General features: G+C 38.7%; 1 protein-coding gene across 1 annotated transcript in view; it reads right to left on the minus strand.

The window, feature by feature from the left end:
• Window positions 1–900: 900 nt before the first annotated feature.
• The window catches only part of slc9a5 (solute carrier family 9 member A5), a 54,588-nt gene continuing 30,611 nt past the window's right edge, over window positions 901–24,877 (minus strand). The window contains exons 6-16 of the mRNA XM_041788735.1: window positions 24,473–24,693; window positions 23,747–23,949; window positions 16,002–16,091; window positions 15,047–15,117; window positions 12,393–12,519; window positions 7,873–7,964; window positions 7,317–7,443; window positions 6,070–6,219; window positions 5,566–5,635; window positions 4,090–4,218; window positions 901–1,484 (exon numbers count right to left, since the gene is read on the minus strand). Coding sequence (XP_041644669.1) covers window positions 901–1,484; window positions 4,090–4,218; window positions 5,566–5,635; window positions 6,070–6,219; window positions 7,317–7,443; window positions 7,873–7,964; window positions 12,393–12,519; window positions 15,047–15,117; window positions 16,002–16,091; window positions 23,747–23,949; window positions 24,473–24,693 — 1,864 coding nt within the window. The remainder of the gene's footprint in view (window positions 1,485–4,089; window positions 4,219–5,565; window positions 5,636–6,069; window positions 6,220–7,316; window positions 7,444–7,872; window positions 7,965–12,392; window positions 12,520–15,046; window positions 15,118–16,001; window positions 16,092–23,746; window positions 23,950–24,472; window positions 24,694–24,877) is intronic.

Here is a 24,877-nt window from a genome sequence, read left to right on the forward strand (position 1 = left end):
TCATAGTCATCTTGCGAAAATAAAGGAATTGGCCCCACCATTCCAATACTTTTGGAGGGGACTGTATCATTGCATGGGACGTGTTTTGGAAGGCTAACGTTCTGTTTGTTAGCTTCATTACAAGCCAATCAGAGCGACAAGACAAAATGAGGTAGTAGGCATGCGCAACCTCCATAAATAACATGGCAGGCAGGCACTGTCGTAGTTATGAAGGGTGGAGCTTGTTGTTGGACTAAACTCATGCAGAGTGTTTTGCTCGTCTTTAAATAAAGAAATACTGTCGAGATCAGATAAAAACCACAGCTAAAGCTACAGCTGAGGTAACTGCTTCACTGGTGGCAGCCACTGCTGTAACTAAACCCTGCCTGTAGCTGCCGCCTCCTTCTCCTGAAATGACACCAACTGGACAGGGTCCACTCTCAGACTTGGCAGTTGTTAAGACTGGAGCTTTGTAAGATGGATATGCCTGATGACAGACAAGGAACATGGCCAATCCACTGGCTTTGAAAGGTTTTGCATTTTGGGAATCTGGATACCAAGAGACTACACTTTTGTATTTGCATCCTTATTATAAACTAACATGTCTTCAGTGATGACCTGAGATCAGAAATGCAAACAGCTTCTGCTTCATCTCGGTGGCACTCTTACAGTGGCTTGGTATCCCTGCATTTTGTGTACAATGAAGCCTCCAGTGATAAGAATGAACATCAAAGTGTTTTCAGGATGAACTGAGGTGTGTCCACAAAAAGTATTCAGGATGATTGCTTGGTACCCAAATGCCCAGTTTAAGACATAAATCCCTGTTAATAAATTGTATAAATGGGGTGACTGTAACACTCACAAAATGATTAGACTTTCTCTGACTGCATGTGAACGTACTGACTGATCTGGGATCTATTGTTACAGCTGGGTGGGGCCTCGGCTGTGTGGCTCCCCGCTGCCATGAGGGGGCGTCGTCACCAGGCTCCTCAGGTAGACACAGGGGTTCATCCTCCTCCCTGAGCCTGGGGCGGATCCTGGCGGTGGTGGGGGCGGTGGTAGGGGGCCAGGGGGCCTCAGAGACGACATGAGTGGCTGCATCTCTGGTGCTGCTCCTCCCTCTTCCTCCTCCTCCTCTTCCTCCTTCTTTTTCTCCGGGAAGCGGAAGGAGCCCTGCGACACCTGAGCGCCAAGAGAGGAGGTGCTACCTACAGCGCTGCCTGGCGGGGTATAGGAGGCTGGGCGGGGTCCTGCCAGTCTGGAGAGGGCGCTCACTCGGGGATGGATGGGATCTGGAGGAGCAGGTGGAGAGGAGATGCTCTCCAGGGAGGAGATGCTCTGGTTCCAGGCCTGCTGGAGGTCCACAGGGATGATCTTTGTGGCCTCCACAGACACGCAGGGGGGAGGAGAGCCCACACTGCCCTTCCATGGTAGATGGCTGTCTCCACTTGGGGGTGAGGCAGGGGTGGCTGCTGGACTCTGAGGGCTGTCCAGGGCTGCAGGGACTGAAGGAGGACATATAATCAGACCATAGACACATAAAGAATACAATAGATTTGATCAATTTTCTGAACAGGTTAAAAACATCCTTAAACCCTAAATAGTCCAGATCAGGGGTTTCACAGCTGTGGAACGTTTTGATGTATTTTCTGATAATCAGGATGTTTATTAGTGAATTCATCTGTGTAATATTTAACATTTAGTTTGAGAAAATGCTGAAAGAAAAAAAATAAATAGTGAGAAAGAAAGTCATATTAGTGGAAAGAGTAAAATACTTCTTTGTTTTACTTTTTAGTTTGCAGGCAACCCACCCTGTTAAACGAAAAGATTTTTTCATTAAATGTTTCAGTTTGTTTTATTTTGAAGGCCTTTTTTACTCTGTTTTGAGTTTATGTTACTTCACTTCTTGCATGGGTAAAATGGACATTTATTTAAAGGGAGAAAAAAGTAACTGATCAGTACCAATGAAAGTAGCAATAAAAATAGGTTAGAGGTGGCAAAATGGTCAAAAAGCAGCAAAAAATTGGGTGAAATGGGGCAAAGATGGGGAGGAAAAGTGGAAAAATGGTCAGAAAGTAGCAGAAATGGGTGAGAAGTGACAAAAAAATGAGTGGACAGTGACTTAATTGAGCAAAAAAGCAGTCAAGAATGGCAAAAATGGGCAAAAAATAGAAAACAAGTGGTATGTAATGGCAAAATGTAGTTTAAATGGGCAAAAAGTGGCAAAAACTGTGAAAAAGGGAAAAAATGTTAAAAAATGGCATAAAGAAAAGGCAAAAATTGAGGAAAAGGGAAACAAGTGGTATTTAATGGCAAAAGGTAGCTTAAATGGACAAAAAGTGGCAAAAATGGTTAAAAAAAAAAAGGGGCCAAAAATGGGATCAAATTGGCAAACATTGGGAAAAAGTGGCAAAAAGACGTCATAAAAATGAGCAAAAAATGGAAAAAAGGGGTATTTAATCATGAAAGGTAGCTTAAATGGGCAAGAAGGTGAAAAATGGCAAAAAATGGGATGAAAAAATGGGGAAAAAGTGGCAAAAAGAAGTTGTAAAATTGCCAAAGAAATATGAAAAAGGGGTATTTAATGGCATTATGACTGAATAAGAGGGAAAGGCAGATGTTTAAGGACATTTGCAAACCAACATATCCAAAATATATTAATGTTAAAAATGTTTAAAGATCAGACATAAATGTTTGAAATGTTGTTGTTTATTTATTTTCAATTTGAATCCTTTTTGTGGGTGGGGGTCCACTGAAATAGTAATTTCTTCTTAGGGGAGACTCACTCTCCCACACTTTGAAAACCACTGACCTTAATTGTTTAAGATGCTTCATGCTTTAAAATGAGCCATAAAATCATACTTCAAAAGTCTGGGATGCTTTGTTTCTTGGTTATTTTGAAGCTTTCATTGCTGAGCACGAAACACACTGGGGCCCCTCCTCTACATTTTCAAAGGCTTTAGAGAAGCATTGTTGGGTCTGGTGTCAAGATATTGTCAAGAGGAAGATGAGAGACCCAACAATGCAGATGACCTGAAGGCCACTATCAAAGCAACCTGGGCTTCCATTACACCTGAGCAGTGCCACAGGCTGATGGCCTCCATGCCACGCCACATTGATGCAGTAACTCATGCAAAAGGAGGCCCAATCAAGTATTGAAGGCATAGAAATGAACATACTTTTCAGAAGCCTGACATTTCTGTTGAAAATATCCTTTTTTTAATTGATCTTATGTAATATTCTAATTTTTTGAGACACTGAATTTTGTGTTTTCTTATCTGTAAGCCATAATCATCAACATTTCAAGAAATAAAGGCTTGAAATACTTGACTTTATGTGTAACAAGTCTATATAATATATGGCTTTCACTTTCAGAAACAAGTGACTAAAAATATTGAACTTTTTCATGATATTCTAATTTTTTGAGATGCACTAGTACATCTTAACGCCTGTTTTAGGCCTCATTCACCAGACAAATCTAAACAGATATCTAATTTTTTTTCAGATGTTTAAAATATTTCCAGACTTCTCATTGGCTTTTAGTATGTACAAGAACTTTCTTTGTGACAAAATTAGATGAACAAATTTGCTGAGATTTTTTGCATTGTGCTGCTTTGAAAACAGAGTTGCAGGCACCTTGTTTTAACTAAAATTAAAGAGAGAATGCTCTTTTAGTGTTTAACCGTGTGATGACTATTTCAAAATTGACTTTTATGGTCTTGATCTTGTCATCTTCTCTCAGTCTCATTCTTGACTCTGTCTCAACCCCCAAAAGCCTTGGTGTTGGTGCACTCTAGTGTGGTCTTGACTACAAACACAGCCCTCTGGTTCACTAGTGTGCAGTCAAACCAGAGGGCACATGTAGGCGTCGCTGGTCGTATGAAGATGAGGGAGGGGATTACTTGGGGTAATAATAGTAACAATGATGGTAATAAGGATAATCCAATCTTTAATTGTATAGCACTTTTTATTAATAAATTCAGTGACTTTTTAGGCTATTTACTTTGCCAGTTGGCAAAGGCTGGTCTAAATCAAAGGCAGACATCTAAATTAATCCTAAAAAAATCTATTGTGTGATCTGCTCACTGTGTTCACTGTGGGCGTTCTTACCGGACTGGGGCCGTTGTTTTGGTGTTTCTTGATTTCGAGCAACAAAAGTGATCCCGACATCTTCCTCTTTCTCAGCGTCTGAATGATCACCTTTTTCCTCTTCAGAATCCACAGGTACGACCACTGGATCTAAACACACATAGATAACATCACCTCACAGACTCGTCACTGTAACATCTTCAATTCAGAAAGCTCCTATAAATAATCTCTGTTAAAGGCATCACATGTAGGATCAGTAATAAAAAACTCAGCTGTTTTTCACACGTTATTTTGATAATTGTGTTTTTAAACAAAGCTTTATTACATAAGGCACAGGAATCAGCTAATTGAGCATTTGTAGTTTGGTGGTTCTTTGGGGCAGCGTAGGCACAGACAGATCAACCTGTGAGCCTAAATCCTCATGACATTATGGGCTCGGTTTCTAAACAGAACCCATTTTAACTAGTCAAGACCAGCAGGTGAATCTGCGCCTGTTAGGGAGGTATGACATTATAGCCAAAGACTTCAGAGCACTATAACAATGTAAAGGCTCATTTATACTGTATATTTGACATGCATAGAGATACAGAGTCTTCTGTCTGCATTTGGCAATAACTGTGGGCATTTTTCTGCATGTTTTATGGAAGCTTATTGATGCAGAATGCTGGATCTTGTGGAGGCAATATTGAACTACCCAGTGGTTTTACAAGTTAAGGACTGTAAACATGATACTAGCTCGCCTGGGCACAGAACCAGACAACTACAGCCACACAGAGTAAATCAGACAGCAAGTGCATGTCTGGCAGACTACAGCACAGGAGAAATGGAGTTCCATGTCAGACTATCCCTCCACTGGATGAAATTTCCAAGGTCCGTTTCATTGTAAAGAATATGTGAGAGTACATACATAGCAATGGTTGTAGTATTTTCAACACATGTGTCTATTTACATTTGTAAAGAGAGCATGAATGAGCCTTAAGGTGCACAGAACAGAAACCCAATGTCAGGTTTCCTAGTATATTTTGTTTTCTCATTTCATATTTTTGCCAAATGTCATATCCTTTATTTATTTCAAGCTTATATTTTATTTTCTGAGTCTCTTTCCCGTCTTTTAATGCTAAATATAAATGTTTTTAATGCTTTAAAATAATTAATAACTTATTACTACTGAAATGATATGTGTATAAATGTTTCTCTGTATGTATGTTGCCTTCACACTGCCTAATGCAGACAATAATGACTGGTTTCCAAAATACTGAACACACAGTCTTTCAGATAAGTTACAATTTTCAGTTACAGTTTTCAATCACCAGGTGATATCTTCCCCTGCCTCAGTGAATTATTTTGTTTCAGGTGTGATCATGACTGTGAAAATTTTTTTTTCACTACATTAATGTTAGATTTGTGTGAAAGGAAAGATTTTCACATAAATATTCCCCTTAAGCCCATCATTGACTCTAAATACTGATCAGCCTCCTTTCTCTCTCTCTGCATTACTTTTGTCCTGCCAGCTGACGTTGCGTCTCGGTTTGTCGCTGCCGTCCTCCTTGACATCAGAGCCTCGGCGCTGTGAAAACAGAACAAAATAAACGTGTAGTCAGTTTCACCTGCAGCCCAAACAGGAGGAAGACAGCCTCTAATCTGAACACCCATTTATTTTACAAAACAGAGAATGGCATGGCTGTGATTAAAAAACCAACCGTAAAAACAGGAGCACAAGAGATGAAACTGATAATGACAGACACTTTTAAGTGTTCTGTGAACCTCCCAAAAAGTCAAGGGACATTTGGGTGAAATTATCACTAATTATTATCCAATTAAACATGTCATCAAAGAATTAAGGAGAAAATACAGAGCTACTACTACAAAAAAAAGTTAGAGATGAGAATAAAGATGTTTTTGCTTCATTGATGTTCAAGAATTTAGTCAAAGCGATCGGTTTGCCACATTTTTTAAAGGATAATTGACCCTGAAAAATAACTTTTTGTTGTAAGTTTTCACCTTCTTGAGGCTTCTCTCCTTCTTGTGTCGTTTGTGTCGGCTAGATTTGAACGTCTCCATGCGGCTCTTCATGTTCCTCTGAAACACCTCCCGGTCCTGACGCTCCTTTTCCCCCAGAGGCATGAAGTGACGGCTGTAGTGGGACTGATACTGCAGAAAGACAAGCATGGCACTATGACAACATGATAGGACACAACTGCATCCTACAACAGCACACAGCAGCAGCATACAGTGCATTCAGAAAGTATTTAGACCCCCTTCCCTCTTTAAAAAAAAGTAGTTATTTTGAAGCCTGATGCAACATTTAGAAAAAAACACTTTCTCTCACTAATCCACACTCAGTATCCAATAACGAAAAAATGAACACAGAAATTTATTAGAAACAGAAATAGTCAATATCACTGAATACGTATGTACACATGATATTTCAGTTATTTATTTCTAACAAATTTCAGAAAAAAAATAAAATTCAATTTCCCTTTGTCATTAATGGCCACTGAATATAAATCAATGAGAATAAAAATGTTTTTTTCCCCAACAGTAGCATCAGGCTGCAACATAACAAAACTAGAAAAAGTGAAGGGAGTCTATATTACTCTACACTGAAGTACTGACACATTTCTGGCAGTTTTACTGAGGTGACCTCTGTGTTTGGGCTGCTGTAGCTTTTTCAACAAAATCTATCATTTCTGCTCATTTATACTAGACTTACAAGTTTAAGTAATGACAGAAGCAAACAGAAACATAAATGTCATGCAAAGAGCTACAGGCAGCCTGCACCACAGCCTAAAACAACTGTTTAAGGTAGAAATCTTTCCTCTTACAAAGCACATGGGCAGTCATGTGCCCCAAATGGAAAATGGGGTCCTCAACCAGATTTCTAGCTTGGCCAATCAGATTTCTAGGTTGGCCATGGCCACCTGTGAACAGGCCCTTGTTCACAAGATGACTAACAAACAGATACTAAATGTATCGTGTAAGGTTTAAACCTTTTGTTTACTTTACTGTTTAACTGCCATGTATTTTAAAGTAGCTTCTCAGTGCTTCCAGTAAACATAAAAATCGAAGACTTTATTTTTACTTGAGTGGATTTATAGATTAGTACCGTTTCCTCTGCTAAAGTCACTTTTAACCAAAGTAACTCTATTTATGTGAGTGCAGTATTTTTTCTGCCATCTGCTGTTGTGAATGACATCAGAAGTGATGTCTGTCAAAGGTCTTTAAGCATATTTAAGTGTTTGTGTTACCCGTCTCCTGGGCTTGTAGAGGTTCTCTGCAAGGACATGGTGCGTCTCTGTGTCCTCTTCTACTTTGGCTCCAGGGACGTTATCGATCACCTGCAGGTCCAGACAAACACCGCTGCCGTTCTCACGCCTGAACAATACAGACAAAACATACAGCTAGCATTAAACCAACAACAGAGGGCACAGACCTGCATATCACATATGGAAAAATGAAAACTACTGCATTTTGGTATTCCTTTAAAAAAATAATACACTTAACAGTGATGGCTGTAGTGGGACTGATGGACTACTTCCAGTACACAGCCTTCTATTTTATTGTCATCTGTCTTGAATATTTTAACTCCGCTGTATTTGCAAATGTTCTTTTCTCATTTCCTTTTAATTCTAAGCTTAACCTCTAAAAGCCTCCTGTGGACAGGAGTTAAAATTCAGCACACTGCTTTAAACACTTATCGCAGTGCTTCTGGGACTAGTGCATGATTAAATGTCACAGTCCAGTGTTACTGTGTTCATGTTAAGTAAATGTTAAATAAATTCATGCAGAAGTTCTGTGACTCACAGGTAGTTGGTGACGTTGGTAACTTCAGGGAACGAGGCTCTACTCGCCATGGAGGGCAGAGACAGTCTGGCTGAGGTCAGGACGTTCCCACCCTACACGACAAACACAAACACAAACACAGATGCACACAGGAAAAGGTTAACAGTATCTTCTCTTTTCTGTTTTCCTCTGTTCTAACTCAGAGATAATTGATTGTTTTTCCCTTTGAAGCAGTGAAAGAGGCATTATTTAGAGTGTTTTCAGGATTTATTTAGACACTACTGATGACTAATGTTCTTCTGCACTCATAAAAGAAAACTGCGTTCCCACTTAAAAAATTCTTCATTTGGTCACAAACAGTTAATTAAATTGATCTAACTTATATTTTCCAAGTTGTGACTCAAGATAACTGAATTCATCTTGTCAACCTGGGTTAAACTGACTTGTTAGCAAATGAAGCCACATTTAAAGAAGGACAGAATGCAGTTAATAGTTTCAAATTGTAGTGGCGATCCTTCTGGGATTACTTTTAGACAATTAACCTAACTCTAGGTCTGTAATTGCATCCTTTTTTTCTGCTTCCTGACAAAAAATCATACGAGAATAAAAATAAAATTCAACTTCAAAAACCCAAATCTAAGGATGAATATTTTTAGAATTTCTGGTCAACAACATCAATGACAGTCGTAAAGATCAACATTTACCTGAAAATACAAGGATGAAGTTCTTCTTTAAAACCTGGACTCAGATGTGGAGATTAATTTCAAGTAACAACTGTGTGCCGTATTTACAGGTATTAATCATAACAAGCCATTCAGGCCTTCTTTGGCTTTTGTATAAATAATAAAATATTAATACAACACTTTTAGACCCTCCATTACAAAGTGCTTCACAATGAAATACAGCAGACAATCAGAAAGGAGAAAATGTACAGAAGTCACAATGTAAAACAGAAAAATAAAGAATCCTGAAAGAAGATATTAACGAGGATTTTTCAGGTAAAAGTGGCATGTACTAAGTGTAATGATATTTTTAAACAGACCTTATACAAATACAAGTTTACACTTAAACTTTTTAGCCTACAGTCAGCCTAAATATTACTTTACATTTTTTCTTCTGTGTTCCTTGTGTTTCTAAATGTTTTAGTTTCTAATGTTTCATGTGTTATCTGATCATCTTTCCCTCCCTGTGCTCTTGTATGTTTCTTTTACTTACTCTCTGCCTGAGTTCCAGTGTTTCCTGTTTTATTTTGTAGTTTCATCTTTTTTGTCTGATACAGTTTTCTTCCTGTCGTTGCTTCTTTCCCTCCCTTCACCAGATTCCCCTTTTAACCACACCTGTGTCTAATTCCTCCTAATGTGTTTAGTTTATGTTTCTTTCCTTTAGCTGGTCTCATCTCCACCGTGCCTCTTAGTGCTCGTGGTTCTCATGGATTTTCCAGTGATAGGATTTTTTCCTTCTGACCTGGTTTGTTTTAGACATTAATATCAGGGAGTTTGGTTTGGACTTTTGTCATTTTATGTAATTAAATATTTTGTTTTTGTTCTGCACTTGAGTCTTTCTTCTTTGTTTACTTCATTTTTCTGACAGTAGTATCAGAGGAGCAGCAGGTCACCTGCTTTAAAATGAGGAACATGGAGCACCTTAAAAACTTAAAATTCAGTATAGTTTTACAAACCACTGAAAAACCCATATTTAAGCATAGCAGCACTAATTTATTAGAAATATCAGGAACCTGAAAGACGTGCAAGAAAAAATTTTATTACAAATTGTTATGCATAAACTGTTCTGCTCTTTTTTCATCAGTAGTCCAACTGGCTGTCCCTCTTGACTTAAAACCTACTTTAAGGCAGTCAGCCTTATAGTAGGCCTTTATAATCTAGTCTTGTTCCTGAAATATCAAATGTTAGATCTTTCCTTTCCCCATATTGCATGAAACCTGTGACTTCCTTAATAATGTGGAACAACCTCCTTAAGTAGTTTCCCTGTAATGAGGCTCACCTGGCAAACTAAAGACCACACCTGTCTGAGACTGATGTCAGTGATGGAAACTGACAGGAGAAGCAGCACAACTGAGAACTTTAATTTAAAAACTAAAAAAATGAGATTTTTTTTTAAAATGGAAATGTCTTTAGAACCAAGTCTATTCCAAAGAAGGCCAGGTTAACAGGCAGTCTGAGCATATCTCACTTCATCTTTATTTTTTATTAATGTAATATTTTGATATAATTCTATTTTCTAAGATTCATTTTTATCTTCTATGACTACCAGAAAGGACAGGGGTTAGACTAGGAAACTGGGGGGGTATAATGGGGAACAGTATCCAGAGAAAAGGTCACAAGTCAGACTGAAATGTTGGCTGTTGAAAACTACAGCCTGTGAACATGGGGCACAGCCAAAGTTCAGGGCCATCAGTGCCAACATAAAATACCGCTTTATTCTTGAATTCAGATGTTTTTCCTTTAACATGAGCCTCATACTCTGTTGTTGAACTAGATACCCAGTCTCAGTGTTTTCTGAAATCCTGGTTCGAGTTTATGTTTTGCAGCTCTGTTTGTGTTTTCTTGTTTATTCCCAGCTTTGATTTGTTGGAGATTTTGTTGGATGTCTGCAGCTGATTCTATCCTCGGGTCACTGAATCATCACAGCCACACATGAAGTTTCCCCTAAATTTGCTGTGTTGACATTATTTTTACAGGACCTTCCTACAAACATAAACTTACACCCATAAATCTGTTTTAATGTTGTCTTAAATTTGCTCTAACTTGGTGGGCAGACATAAAAGTCAACGGTCTGCTGAACACAACCTGCAGCATTCAGGCAGATGAGAGGTGGCTGAGTTTTGTGCAAGTTTTATCATTTTTTGCATTGTAGAAAGCTTTTCAATTACAGATCAATCTGCATTCAGACCTTCACCTATGAGCTTTGGGGAGTGGCTGAAAGAATGAGATCATACACAAGCTATTGGAAAGTGTTCGACTTAAGAGTTGTCTGGGCTCAGCCTTGGAGACAGGATGAGGAGCTCAGATATCAGGATGGAGCTTGGAGTAGAAATGTTCCTCCTTTACAGTGAAAGGGACTAGCTGGAGGAGTTTGGACATCTGACAAAAGATGACTCCTTGGGACCTTCCTTTGAGGTAGACCAAGGGTCGGTGCAGAACTCATAGGAGAGATTATCCTGTATGTCCCTTTTGGCGTGACGATGTCTCAGGATCCCTCAGGAAGAGTTGGAAAACTTCAAACAGTGCCACTGCAACTTGGTCATAAATAAGTGGAAGAAAAATGTCTCCATTCTATGGTTGTTGGATATGTGAGGACATCTGCTCCCATCATTGTGCTTTACTCTGATCTCTACCTACAGTTTTGAGTCTGTTTGAACCGAATGCATCCTTAAAATGAAGCGTCTATCTTCAGCAACTCATAACTGAAAAAAAGATCCACTACAGTTCATGGTTTCGCAGTTTTCACAACTGCTAAGACACATTTCCTGAAACCTTTCCTCCTGTTTACTAAAATGTGAACACAAAAGCCAGTTTTCAAGCTGCATTCATAATAAAAAAAAAGATTCTCTGATTAAAAATCACGCAATCCCATCCAAACAGTTTCATCATTGCAGTCAAAAGTACTAAAAAAAATTACTGAGCATGCAGTACACACAAAAATAGAAATGAAAATTTCTCTAGGGAAAAGGTTGTTTTTGAGGCAATGATAAGAAAGAAAGTGAAGCTCATGATATATTCAGGTCTGCCCACAGAATTGGCTGGGCCCCTGATAAACCCAGAGAACAGGCCCTCCACAGCTGTGATTTATTGATGATGTTGATGTGTGTGTGCTGGATCAGCAGCATGAGTGCTAGCGTTCATCCTGGTTAACAGTTACCTCATTTTGGAGCTGAAAAGAGTGTCAAACTATTATCGGTTCTGATGTTGACAATATTTATTTGTGCAGCTTTTTAACCCACTTCGCAACTTTTTTCACCCCTTTTAATCCTTCTACCATCCATAGTTTGTATATTGCACAGCAGCGTGATTTTTCAGCTATCCTCTTTGCCATTCTATGAGGAAGAACTCTGTCTATCATAGTGACTTGCATTTTGTCTGAAATTTCTGTTCCTGGTCTTCCTCATCCTCATCCTCGCAGTCTGCCACCTCTTCCGACTCAACTCTCAGCTTATCTAAGTCCATTTTGGCATCAGCTTTAACTCTTTTACTCTCAACTGCTCTAAATTGGTTTCAAATCATCAGCAACAAGTGTTTTCAGATTTGACTGACTGTGCTAAAGCGGTGACAACTGTGCTTAAATTATGTTTGACTGCTGCCCCCGGTGGTTGTATCATGCATCACAACCCAAAATGTGTGTTTGTGAAAATGTGTTTACAGATTTGGAAAAAGAGCAAATGAGTTTTGCAGGTTGTGTCTATCTATGCAAAAGTGTTGAAGGTTTTTCCATCAGGGAGTTCATCGCTAAAAGGGATTAGGCAACTGACCATTTGGTTCAGAGAATGTGAAAAAGAGAAAAACAGTGAGTCCACCCCCTCATACCTGATCAATGACACTGATGGCATCTCTGATGTTGATCTTCTGATAAGCCTCCCACAGTTCACTCTTCCTGTACACAGACTTCCTCAGCAGCAGCTTACTCAGGTAGTTCTTATCAAACTGCTCCCACCTGAACACAAAGACAGGTAGACAGATTGTTTTTCTGATGTTTCCTCAGTCTAAGTATTAAATCTGAACACATAAATCTACATCTGTTGTTTAAAGGTAAACTGAACCTTTATAACTTTAGACTCTTTCTCTGTTCCTGCCATCATTGTATTTAATCCTACTTTATCCTTTATTATATTACTTTTTTTAACTGAACTCTCGGGGGGGAAGTACTGTAGGTTTTAGGTGTAATTAAGTCTAGTTCTGTTTCATTTAAAGTTTAAAACCTGTTTGAACTTAAACCTTTAAAACTATATTAAATATACTGTATATTTCTCAAGCAGTGTATTTAAAATGCTCTGAGTTTCTAAAAGGAATCTTTTAGTTTCATCAGAAGAGCAGAGCGTCTAATAATCACTGTGGTGAGGTTATGGCTCCCCCTAGTGATCATTGTTTCTTATTACAATAAAGACAAATGGAGATATTTAAAATATCTGTGATAATTTGACCTCATAGGGGTTTTTAAGGTTATGAACCAGAACAGCCTTTACGGGCCAGAGGCAGCCTTCAGCTGCCGGGACAGCCTGAACATCTTACTGAACAACTGATGTGATATTAACAATATTTAAAGAATAATTTCCTCATTTCACTGTATTAAAGTGTTGAAGTGTTAAAGTCATGTTGTTTTATTCTAACACCCTGCATAATTCCAAAAAGGTTTGGGCACTGTAAAATGTGAATAAAATCAGAATGCAAAGACTTGTAAATCTCATAAAAACATATTTTCTAATATATAATGTTTTCATATGTTGTTTATAAAACATAATCTTATCAGATGTTGAAACGGAGATATTTTACCATTTCATGAAGAAAAACAGCTCATTTTGAATTTGATGGCAGCAACACATCTCAAAAACACTGGGACGAGGCAACAAAAGGCTGGAAAACAAGTGACACTTGAGAAAAACAGCTCAAGGAGAATTTGGGAACTAATTTTATTTACTGCTGGGGTTTTCAAAGAGTGGGAAAGAGAAAATAATTTATGGACCCCCACCCTCATAAGAATATGATTTTAGATAACTACATTTTCAAGCATTTATGTTTTATCTGTACGCATTTTTATTTTAGCAGTTTTATATTTCTGATATTTTGGTCTGCATGTGTTTTTAAGCATCCAGCTTCTCCAGTTATTTAGTTTCAGTGATGCACTTATTGCCTATACTCCCTGATTTTTACGCTCTACACTCTAAACTAGTGCTAACTATGAGCTTGCATCTATGCATCTGATGCAGGACTGCATGACCGCAGATTATCCTCCACCTTCAGAATTGCCTCTTACTCGCTTTAGATCATTTTCAGCGCCAAAACCCTGCACTTGCAGAGGCTGTCTCTGTGTTTACTTCTGCGACTGGAATCCCTTTTACTTCCTGTAAAAAAAAAATCCCCCTTTGTCATTATACTTGGTGCTTCATGTGACCCCAGGGTTTACACAGCCTTATGCTGTCATTAGCCTGTACGTCTTTGCAAATTCTAACTTTAAAAGTCAACTCAACTTTAATAATAATAAATAACAATACATTTTATCTATAAAGTGCTTTTCATAAAACCCCAAAGAAACTGTACAAAGCAAAAAAAAGGATAAAGTCACATAAACATTTAACTTTAAATCTGTCCAATTTGCCCCCCACACAGCAGAAGTTAGCAAAGCAAATCAGCTTTTTTCTGGTTTATGGTTCTGTATCTCCCCTGAAGTCCTGTGGCGCCCCCTAGGGGAGGCCTGCCATAAACCGCTGATTTACTGTCATCTCTTTCCTAAGCTCTAAATTATATTAATGCTTCACTCACACTTTGAACATTAAGTAAGCAAACTCCGCCATCACAGATAAAGTTTTCCTATTTATCTTATTTTTCTTTATTATGACAGAAAAACTATGACCATATTTCAGCTATTTTCAACATCAGCAAAACACTACAAATCTTTATCTTTGGAGGTTGGAATTAAAGTTAAAAGTTAGCCATTTTAAATGAAGCTGAAGCAAGGAATTGTGGGTCATGCTTTCTTTGTCTGCTTTGGTTATGGATAGATCCGTTTATTCTCTGTTAACAGAAGTAGTAAATGAAGGCTTTCTTTAGTTTTAAACAAATTAGCAGCTCTGATCATGGCTGACAAATATAATCATTTCACTCATTGTGGAACCTAAAAAGGGCTGTTGGGACATACCCACTCAAACAGTCGAGAGCTGAACACAGTTAAACACTGCATTTACATCAGGATTATTTAACATTAAATGTGGATTACCAAACTTTTTTTTGAAATTGAAATTATCACTGTAAATTTAGTGTTGGAATCATGCATGAACAATTTTTTTAAGTTTACATAAAAAAAGTCAAGTTTCCTGTACAGACCTCTAAAATATGCTTAGGCCAACAGGACTCCAGTATGAGAAACATCAACACAAGGTAAAATACGCTAGAACGTTATGCTAGTATCCAGACATTGCTGTGATGCTTTACCATCACGTGTCTGACACAGACCAACATGGACTCACTTGTCTCTCCAGTGGTGATATCCCTGCAGGCCTGCTATGTCCTCCACAGCTGTCAGGATGTGATCGAATGCCTGAAATCATCCAAGAACAATCAACAGTTATGTTATGAACAATTTCAACAATCTAAGAGATAATAAGATTGTTGAAATTGTTACTATTTTCCAAGCCAAACATCAGTCAGTAATAACTGGCAACACTGATTTTGATGAAACACGTTTTCAAGTGCAATGTCAGATTTTAAAAATCCTCCAGATATACTGCCTTGCCACCCTCACTGGGGAAAGATAACCCCTCACTGCTAGCTGGAAACATGCCCATGCTAGTGTGTGCACATGCACATACATGTTCATGCATGTATGCTTATGCATGAGCATACATATGTGCATCATATGACTTTAACCAAAGAGAAAATGCCATAAGAATGCCAGTTTGTCAGACTTGGGTGCGTGCATGCATGTACATGCACCAACAAGAGCATGAATAACCAAAAGGACATGGAGAATAGTATTGAGAACTATCTCTCGTAACTTTATTTAGCCACAGTTGTCATTTTATGAAGAAATTTCACACTTTGAGGGTGAAAAGCTGTTTTTAAAGTGGTGATGCTTTCTGGTCTTCAGCTACATAGAGCAGCATTTTGTGAGGACTTGCAGCACCAACACATTTTCTCGAACAATATTTGGAATTCATCAGTGAAACAGAAATGTTGGTTCTCTGCTTAGTAAATATATCTTGTGGTGCTAAGTTTAATTGAAAGGCTTCTAAAAAACAGTAAGCACACTCCATAACTGTGTGGATTGGATGCTTTCAGTGGAACTGTACCTTTAGGAATCCAGACTTCTATTAAAAAATCCACCTGTACTTAACATGGAGGCCGGGGTGTAATCAAAGCCAAGTTAATGCATCAAATAAATGTTCAGTCAGGTCAGAGCAGAAGAAGATGAAGTTAACTCACCCGCTCATGGATCTCCTCGTTGATGGTTGGCTTCCTGCTGGTTGATCGAGGAACTTTGAGCCATTTCACAAGTGGTTTGATGGTCAGACCCTAACAGAGACAGACAGAGTATGATTATTCAGACAGAGAGGGAGAAAACTTCACACAAATCCCCAAATATCTCTAGAATATCAGTTCAAAGAAAGAACCAATGAACAGTCCACATGAATGGCCCTGGAGCACAGAGGAACCGTTTGGCTGGTAAATTGCTCCTGCTCTTCTTTCTGAATGATAAAATAAACCACACTTTGATCTCTTTAAACGTCACTATAGCATTTATCTTTATTAAATAAATGGTTCAGTTATAAAGACTCTGAATAAGCTTTGAGAGAACAGCTCAGCCTCTATTTACTAAAGATAATGAACAGAGGAAGTCTCATGAATGCAAACACAAAAACTCATTAACCTGTGCAGCTCTTACTAACAACCGTGCACAGATACAGAGCTGCAGGGAGATGAAACTCAGTCTGGCTTTATTAGCTTTGGCTTCTCCATCTAAAATGTTACAATAATGATACAATAGTTTTATTTTTAATCAAATAATCTCCTGTTGCAGTGTACAATGCAGAGATACAACAGGAAACACTTCAAAAATAGAGGAATATATAATTATGTTTCTCCCAGTGGCTAACTACAGGGCATGTCCCATTTAAAAGATGGTGGCTAACCACCGATGGAGGAGGGTTTTAGAAAAAATTACGCTCAATTTAGCAAACACTGGTCATGCTTTTATCTAAATGTCTTAACTAAATTACGTTATCTTCTCTGTAAGGTCCTTGCTGAGTCCTGGTATCTGGTGCCCTGGTCCTGACAAACCAGACAAAGTTTAATAAGTGTCTTTAACTGGGATGTTTCAGGCAAACTGTTCCCCCTCTGACAGCATCAGGGATTCAGTTTTCCCAAATTAATCAAGAGTTCTAATTTAACTAACCTGAGGAGGTGACCCCAGTGACTCTTGGACATCAGTGAAAACACATTAAACAGTCAGTAATGTGTGAAATAATGGGACTTTCAGAACACTTGCATACTTTTCTAAACAACCATGCTAATACTTATGTGGAGTTTATTTTGAAACATACTGCAGAGAGCCTCATTCTTCTTCCTCCAGACTTTATGCTGATCCATCATGCCCAAAAGTTCTTGTTTTGTTTCATCACTCCACAGAACAGTATCCCAAAACCTCTGTGGCTTATTTCTATGATGTTGAGCACGTGGAGCCGACTTCTCTCCTGCTTTTGGGTCAGTAGTGGTGTACGTCTTGGAGTTCTGGCATGGAAACAGTCTACATTCAGTGCGCACCTTACTGTACTCACTAAAACCTCAGTCCCTGTTGTCACCAAATTTTTTGGGAGGTCTTCTGCAGTCACTCGAGGGTTTTTCACAACCTGCCTTCTCAGATATCTGGTAGCAGCCATGGTGGCTTCTTTTTCTGCCCTGTCCAGACAGTGTAACCACTGTTCCTGTAACTTTGAATCTGTGAACCATATTTCCATCAGTGTCTCTAGAACATTCAGTGTCTTTGCTGTGTTTTTGTATTCTGTTCCATGTGTGTGAAGGGCAATGATCTCTTCCCTTAACTTTTTTGACCATGCTTTTGACTTTGCCATATTTCTTACATGCAGTCAAACATGACACTCAACAAACTCTCACAGTTCAGGTATTTCATGTTCCAGCTCAAACCTGCTGACATGAATGAAGCCCTGGATTAGTTCATCAGGTGTTCTAGAAACAACACTGGTTTTGCATATTTGAGCTGTTGTAAAGGATTCTGTTCAGGGGTTGATACTGGAGAAATCCTAAGTTTACATTTTCAGTTAAATTTAGAGAAGCCACCTGATATACAGTGGGGGTTGAATATTTTGATTCCAACTTTAAACACTTTAATGGAGTTCATTAAGCTAGCTACTCATCCTGCCTTGCATCATTAGCCAGCACCTTCATATTATTTCCTCCTCAGAGAGTAGAAGGCAGATGAATAATCACATGATCCTGTTTGAGGTGGAACAGATGACACCCACACACTTTAATCTTCGAATCACTCTGATAATTAGGATTAGCATCTCATTACTATGGAAAGTGCTGGTCCTGTTTTCAGTGACAGAAGGCTCTGGCAGGCATGCCCAGAATCCACACAGAATCACAGGAATAAGTCAAAAGTAAACAGCTCAGTAGACATTTACTCTCTGTGTTCAGTTCTTTCTGATAGATGATGGGAAAATAGAAACACTCAGAGAGAGGCAGAGGCAAAGGAGGTTCAAATTTGTGTTTTACATGTTTATAACAACTTTAGATTTAGTGTTTATTTACTCATGGAGATCTCAGTGGAGGAGCTGTTCCTGTCCCAGACTTTAGTCTCTGACTTGGTGATGATATTACAGGGGGGTAAGAAATTAACAAAAGTAAACATGTCTGATTACTTCAGATAAATAAACCTCATCAAAGTGGGTTTTACTGGCTCTAGAATAAACATGAAAGATTTCTACAGAGATAAAATCTTGTTACTGGCTGAAATCTGAGACCTAAAAGCCTGTTTCATAAAAACATCTTCAGCACCATGTAGGCCCTACTTATACTGGCAAGTGTTTGAATTAAACTACAATGCATTTTTACTTTACTGTAACTAACACAGGTCAATAGCTCCATGCCATCTGTTTCTAGTGAGTTCCACTTTAACTGTGCATGGTATGTTGAACAGAAACTTCACCCTGCATTACTGCAGCAGTGGATAATACTGTGGCAGACAAGAGGAAACGACTGGCAATGGCCAAAACGGCACATGTTAAGGCCAGCATGGAGCATATTCAGAAAGGCTTCAAATTTAAAAGTACACGCAAACCTTCAAAACAAAAACTGACACCAGATAAAACAGGCTGTAAAAAGCCCAAATGCATTAAAATTAGGAATATGCTGCAAACACAAACAAAGCAAAGTCAAAAACACACAAATTCAAATCAAATAAACAAGAAAAACACTGTGAGGAACAGTGTACAATTAATGTGTCTAACAAAGGAGAGCAGGACTGAATCTAAAGTGTCCCACATATTTTGTAAAAAAAAAAAAAAAACGTGAAAAAGTGTATTTTGTATAATATGTGACCTTTAACCACTCCCACAGTCTGAATTCAGATTCATCAGGCTGTCAATAGCTTGGTTACAGTTTAGTATCACTCCCTGTCATCAAACTAGGACACTTCACACCCAAGAACTCCCTGCCCCAGGCCTGACAACTTTATTCTCCCAGTAGTCATGAGTCCTGGGCAGGGTAAACTTGTCAGCACCAAAGACACAGTTCAGCTGTTGCAGATCGTTTGCCCTTGTTGGCCATTAGTGCACATACCCAAAATAATGAACCATTTTCCTTGTGATTTCTCGTATTTATGGATCTTAACTTTGTTAAAATAAAAACATAAGTTTACTAAAATAAAAACATAGTTATGCACAGTTGTAGAATGAAAGTGCAAGCTTGTGTGGTTCATCCCCAAGAGGAGAAGACAACTACGAAACTCTTCTTGTTAAATGGAGGTGATTATCTGATGCATTTCAGGCCATCAGGGAATCTAAAAATTCAAGGATGAGCAAAGAAACAAAATTCAGCCCTTAAAACACACTTTAGAGTTTAAAAAACAAAAACAAAAAACAAAACAGCTTGGCTGGCATGGATCTGTCGGGCCTGCCTAAAACTCCCCTAACTTGTTAGTATATATATCAAAAATTTCCAGTTGGTATCTGCTGATATTTACAGCCCAAATATCGGCTGTAAATAGCAGCAGACATTTTGATGTCTGCCAATGCTGATATGATAATATCGTGCATCCCTAGCTTTTGATTCATCCTGGAATAAACTGTAGAATCTAAAACTCCTGCCAGACTGTCAGCTTCTCTTCCCCTTTACCTCTCCTCCGCTCGTTCAGTGTTACTTTCATCCTCTCTCTCTCTGTCTCTCTCTTTCACATTGCTTAACCCAGTGGTTCTCAAATGCTGTGCCTTTAGGCAGGTCTAGGTGTGCCTTGAGAATATGTAACAGTGCCTTATTACCACAGCTGTATGATTAATAAAGATACTGCACTATGTTTTACAGTGGATAATTTCCATGGATATGAATATGGTGTGACTTGTGATTTTGGTCTAATAGGTGTGTTGTGGTAACCTGACACACCAGATGGTTGTGTTTCACATCCATCTGGTGTGTCAGATGCATAACGTGAACCATGGTGACTGAAGACATGTCAGTACACGACTTTTGTGGTTTTGAAAAGAAAACGACTCACTGCTGTTCTTTGTTCTTCTTTTAACGCAGAAATGTTGTCAAGTTCTGATAAAACTGGCGCTTTAGCAGCATCCACGCTAATCTCTTCCGCCATCATTGCAACAGCCTCTTGTTGCTGCTTGCTTACATCACGACTCTGCCGCACCTGAAAGTACTGCCCATAGGTGCTGATTGGTCCTGTCACTTTCTAACCGGGCCCAAACTGTTCAGACGAGAGCTTTACAAGATGGATTCGCCAGTGAAAAACACAGAAACAGGCAAATCCATCTGCTTTGTGAGGTTAGTGTTGTGGGTGAAAAGCTTACAAAAACTCTGGCTAAACCACACGATATGCATAATGACAAAAGTTACTGCAGGAGTAGAAGTGGAGTTTCCAAACTCAGTCTCTTCAGATTGTTCCAAACGTGTAGTAACTGTAAGTTAGACACTGCTGTTAGACACAAGCTACAAAAATTTTGTTAAATTATGTGTTCTGTGTTTGTCTTCATTATGTCATTGGTGCTGTTGTTCAATAAGTCAGATAGCTGCAGAATGAAAAAAGGAGAAACACCAGCAGGTAATGATAAAGACAAAAGACAAACAAACAGTAGCAGATGGGAGGTAAACAGAACTATCACTACACTGCATTAACTACAGCATATTCAAAATGTGTACATAGTAGTTATATTGCTATTATGAGGCTATTATTGCTATTAAATTGCCAGCTTAATGATTGCAGAAATGCACTTAGCTTATTTTCCAGCCCCCATCATTAGATATTTAATGACAGACGGCATAAAAAATGTAATACATATTCCAAATTGTTATCGTTATATTACATGAGGATAAGATAGCAGATTGCATTAAAAAAAGCATCAAAGCAAAGCTAGAAAATGCAAAAATTCCACTGGAATAACCCTAGCCAACCTACCAAGGTTCAATGCTCTCAAACACTCCCAAATGCCTTTATATCCAAGCAAATGAAGGAAAGTTGATCTATATGCTATAGAGATTTCTAATAAATTGATTATCTTCTATAAAATAAAATGGCTTAAAATGAATAAGAATTATTAGAAGCACTGATTCTAAGTGTGGCCAAGTATTGCTTCATGAGACATGGTTACAAGGTTGCTCAAATTTCCTTCGGGATAAATAAAGTATCACTCTAGTCTAGTCTAGTCTAATCTAATCTAATCTAATCTATTATATATCATATTAAATTGGGCGACCCTTCAGATTCCTGATGCATTATCAGTAGTCGTCAGCGTCACTGTTGTAATTTTCAAATTTAATTTCTAAAGAGGTCATGAGTAATGCTGGTGGTTACATGTGCATATTACACTGAACATGTGGCTCTGAAAGTTACTCTCAGTGAAATGGGGAACGGCCTCATGTCTTGTCTTTCCCTGGGGCTCGAAATCACTAAAACGTCCGTTACTAATAAGTGGCTGGTGACTGTTTTTTTAGATGACAAACATGTCTTACAAACAGAAACCAGAGCTTGTCCCCCAGTAATATCCAGACCCCAGCTCTACTACTAATAAGAAGAGATTATCACCAGGACACTCATGGTTGTGTCTAAAAGTATTTTACTGCTTTTGCTTAAGAGCAGGTGGGTAAAGGTCATCAAGATCATGACATCATCATAGTTGCTAGGCAACTTGAGCAGCTTCATACTCTGTGTTCTGCATCTCCTCAAAGCTGCAGCAGCTCAGCGTGTCTGTCAGTGACCTTTGAATGTCTGCTGGTCCAGCACTGATCCCTGAACTGCATCTGGATTAACTTTCCTGACTGAGGCTGACCAGGACCCGGTATGATGACCCGTTAGCTCGGATCAATGCTAGGATTTCTTTAATAGACTCTAATTATCTGTGATCTGTCTCACCATCTCCCATCTGCCTCTGCTGAGTGGATACTTCAGTATATCTGACAAGAACTACACTATCTGACTAAAGAAGCATGAATCTAAAATAATGAACAAATATGTGTGGTTAAAATGATCTAAAAGTGACTGCACCATAAACCTAAAATTATGTAAGACAAGCATCAAACATGTCTCATTTTAAATGGATTTAGTTTGATTATTTCTTTTTTAAATTTTCCCTCATTTGTCTCATACTGAATAAACCAAAGCTTATACCAACTTTTACAGGTAGGCCTAAACACTAGATGGAACAGGAGCTCTACTTCTGTCAGCTCTACTACTTTTAGTTTAAAGAAATAAAGGTGGAAAACCATAAATTATAAATTTGGGACTTGATGTTTATATTTCTTTTCAATGAACAGAGCCTATATAGATCTGTGACCCCAAATCCAAACTATTAACTGACCTGTATCCTCTGTGAACCATTGCACCACTACCAGATTTAGCCAAAAAAGACCCCAACACATGAATAAACAGAGCTATATGTATGTATTGTATGATTTAATGTACATATAGTGCCGTGAAAAAGTATTCACCCCGTTCCTGATTTCTTTTTTTATGCATATTTGTCCCATATGAATGTTTCAGATCATCAAACAAGTTTTGATTTCAGACAAAGATAACCTACATAAATACACAATGCTGTTTTTAAATAACTATTTTATTTAATACAGGGGGAAAAAAGCCATACAAACCCACCTGACCCTATGTGGGGAGTAACTGTGCATGCTTTGACTAGGCCACAGCGAAACTGACTCATTCCATTCTGTCTTATTTCTAGAGCTTTGAAACTCCAGTGAACCATGGTGAGCGCCATAATCCACAAATGGAGAAAACTTGGAACAGTGGTGAACCTTCCCAGGAAGGTTGGAATCAAACTACTCCAAGACCGCATCGACGACTCACCCAGGAGGTCCAAAATAACCCAGAACATCATCTAAAGACCTGCAGGTTTCACTTGACTCAGGTAAGGTAAGTTTTCATGACTCAACAACAAGAAAGAGCCTGGGCTAATATGGCATCCACGGGAGAGTTCCAAGGTCAAAACTGCTGCTGAGCAAGAAGAACACACAATCTCATCTCATATTTCACTCAGAAAAAAGAACTCTTCATGATCCCCAGGACTTTTGGGAAACTATTCTGTGGACTGACCAAAAGCTGAACATATTCGTCTGCTACAGCAGGCATATTATTTAACACAGCATTTCATGAAGAGAACATCATCCTAACAATCAGGCAGCCAGGTAGGTTTAGGTGGCTTCTTCCCTTAATAAATAAAAAAAAAACATTTTAAAATTGCTCTTTTATTTACTTGAGTTATCTTTGTCTAATATGAAAATGTGTTTGATGATCTGAAACATTCAAGTGTGACAAATACCCAACCCCCCCCACCCCCCAAAAGAAAAAAAGAAATCAGGAAGAGGTTTAATGCTTTTTTTCAGAGCACTGTACATGCATACATAGTACATACAAACATACAACATAGGATCTTGGAGTTTTTTCTGTACAGGAGGCTTGTTGTTATTGTTGTTCCTACCTGGAACATGACCGTGAAGAAGACGACCACAATCGTCGTGGCAACAAAGTAATCCTTGGCTTTGACCTGATTGGCATCAAGCAGCACCACAAGAGCAAATGCCACTGCCCCTCTCAGGCCGCCATATGACATCACCACTTGGTCGATCTTGTCCAATGGGACGAGGCGGAAACGGTTCAGAACCCAGGTTTGTCCGATCACACCTGAAACACAGAGGTTACTAAAGGTCAGGAAATAATAAGGAAAAGTACAAAAAGGTCTACTTGACAATAAAAATGATGGTTCTTTAATGTTCTCAAAGCTTCCCAAAAAATAAAGCTACGGCTACTAAATGTATTGGTAAATTAATAACACAATTACTGCATCATGCTGTAACTCAGAAGCTTCCTCCATACAGCTCTACATTTTAAATCAGATGTTGGTCCAGGGGTCTTGAGGATAGGACAGACTTAAAGGGCAAAGGTTTGTCTGGGATTATTGTGATGTTTTTTGCTTGGACAGTAGGGAGCAACGAAAAGCATCACTATCTATCTCTTAGCTTTAAGGCTAAAAGGTCAAATCCTGAACAGAAACTGAAAAGGCCAAAGCTTTTGAAAGTCCTCCAGCTTTCACAGAGAGAGAGATTTTTGGGACATTATATTGGAGATTGTTCATTTTATGTTAAAAAAAAATATTTCACAGCAAGTGTCTTTAAAACAAATGGAAGCAACAGAGTCAACCACTGACCCATAGCTCTGAAGATGAAGATGAAGATGAGCGTACAGGACACCAAGCCCGTGTCCCATGCCCACTTGGATTTGTCCACTGCAGAGATCCCCAGAAAAATGAAGATGATGGTTTCTGCAATGCTAGCCAGAGTCTTCATGGTGTACTTTACTGTTGTCCGAGACTTCTGGGAAATGTTGGCCTCCACGTATTTATTAGCACCGATACCACAGAACGTCATACTGAGGGGTTGAGAGAGAGCCATACAGACATAATTATCACATGTCCTGTTTTCTAGACCTACATCTGCTTGAACTAACATATGTGTATCACATCCAGTCTTCATTTTAAAAAGATCACAGAACAGACAATCCCTTGAAACAACAAATTCATCTCAAAGCAACAAACCACTGAAAACATCTCTCT

The sequence above is a fragment of the Cheilinus undulatus genome, linkage group 1, assembly GCF_018320785.1.
Source record: "Cheilinus undulatus linkage group 1, ASM1832078v1, whole genome shotgun sequence".
NCBI lineage: Eukaryota > Metazoa > Chordata > Actinopteri > Labriformes > Labridae > Cheilinus > Cheilinus undulatus.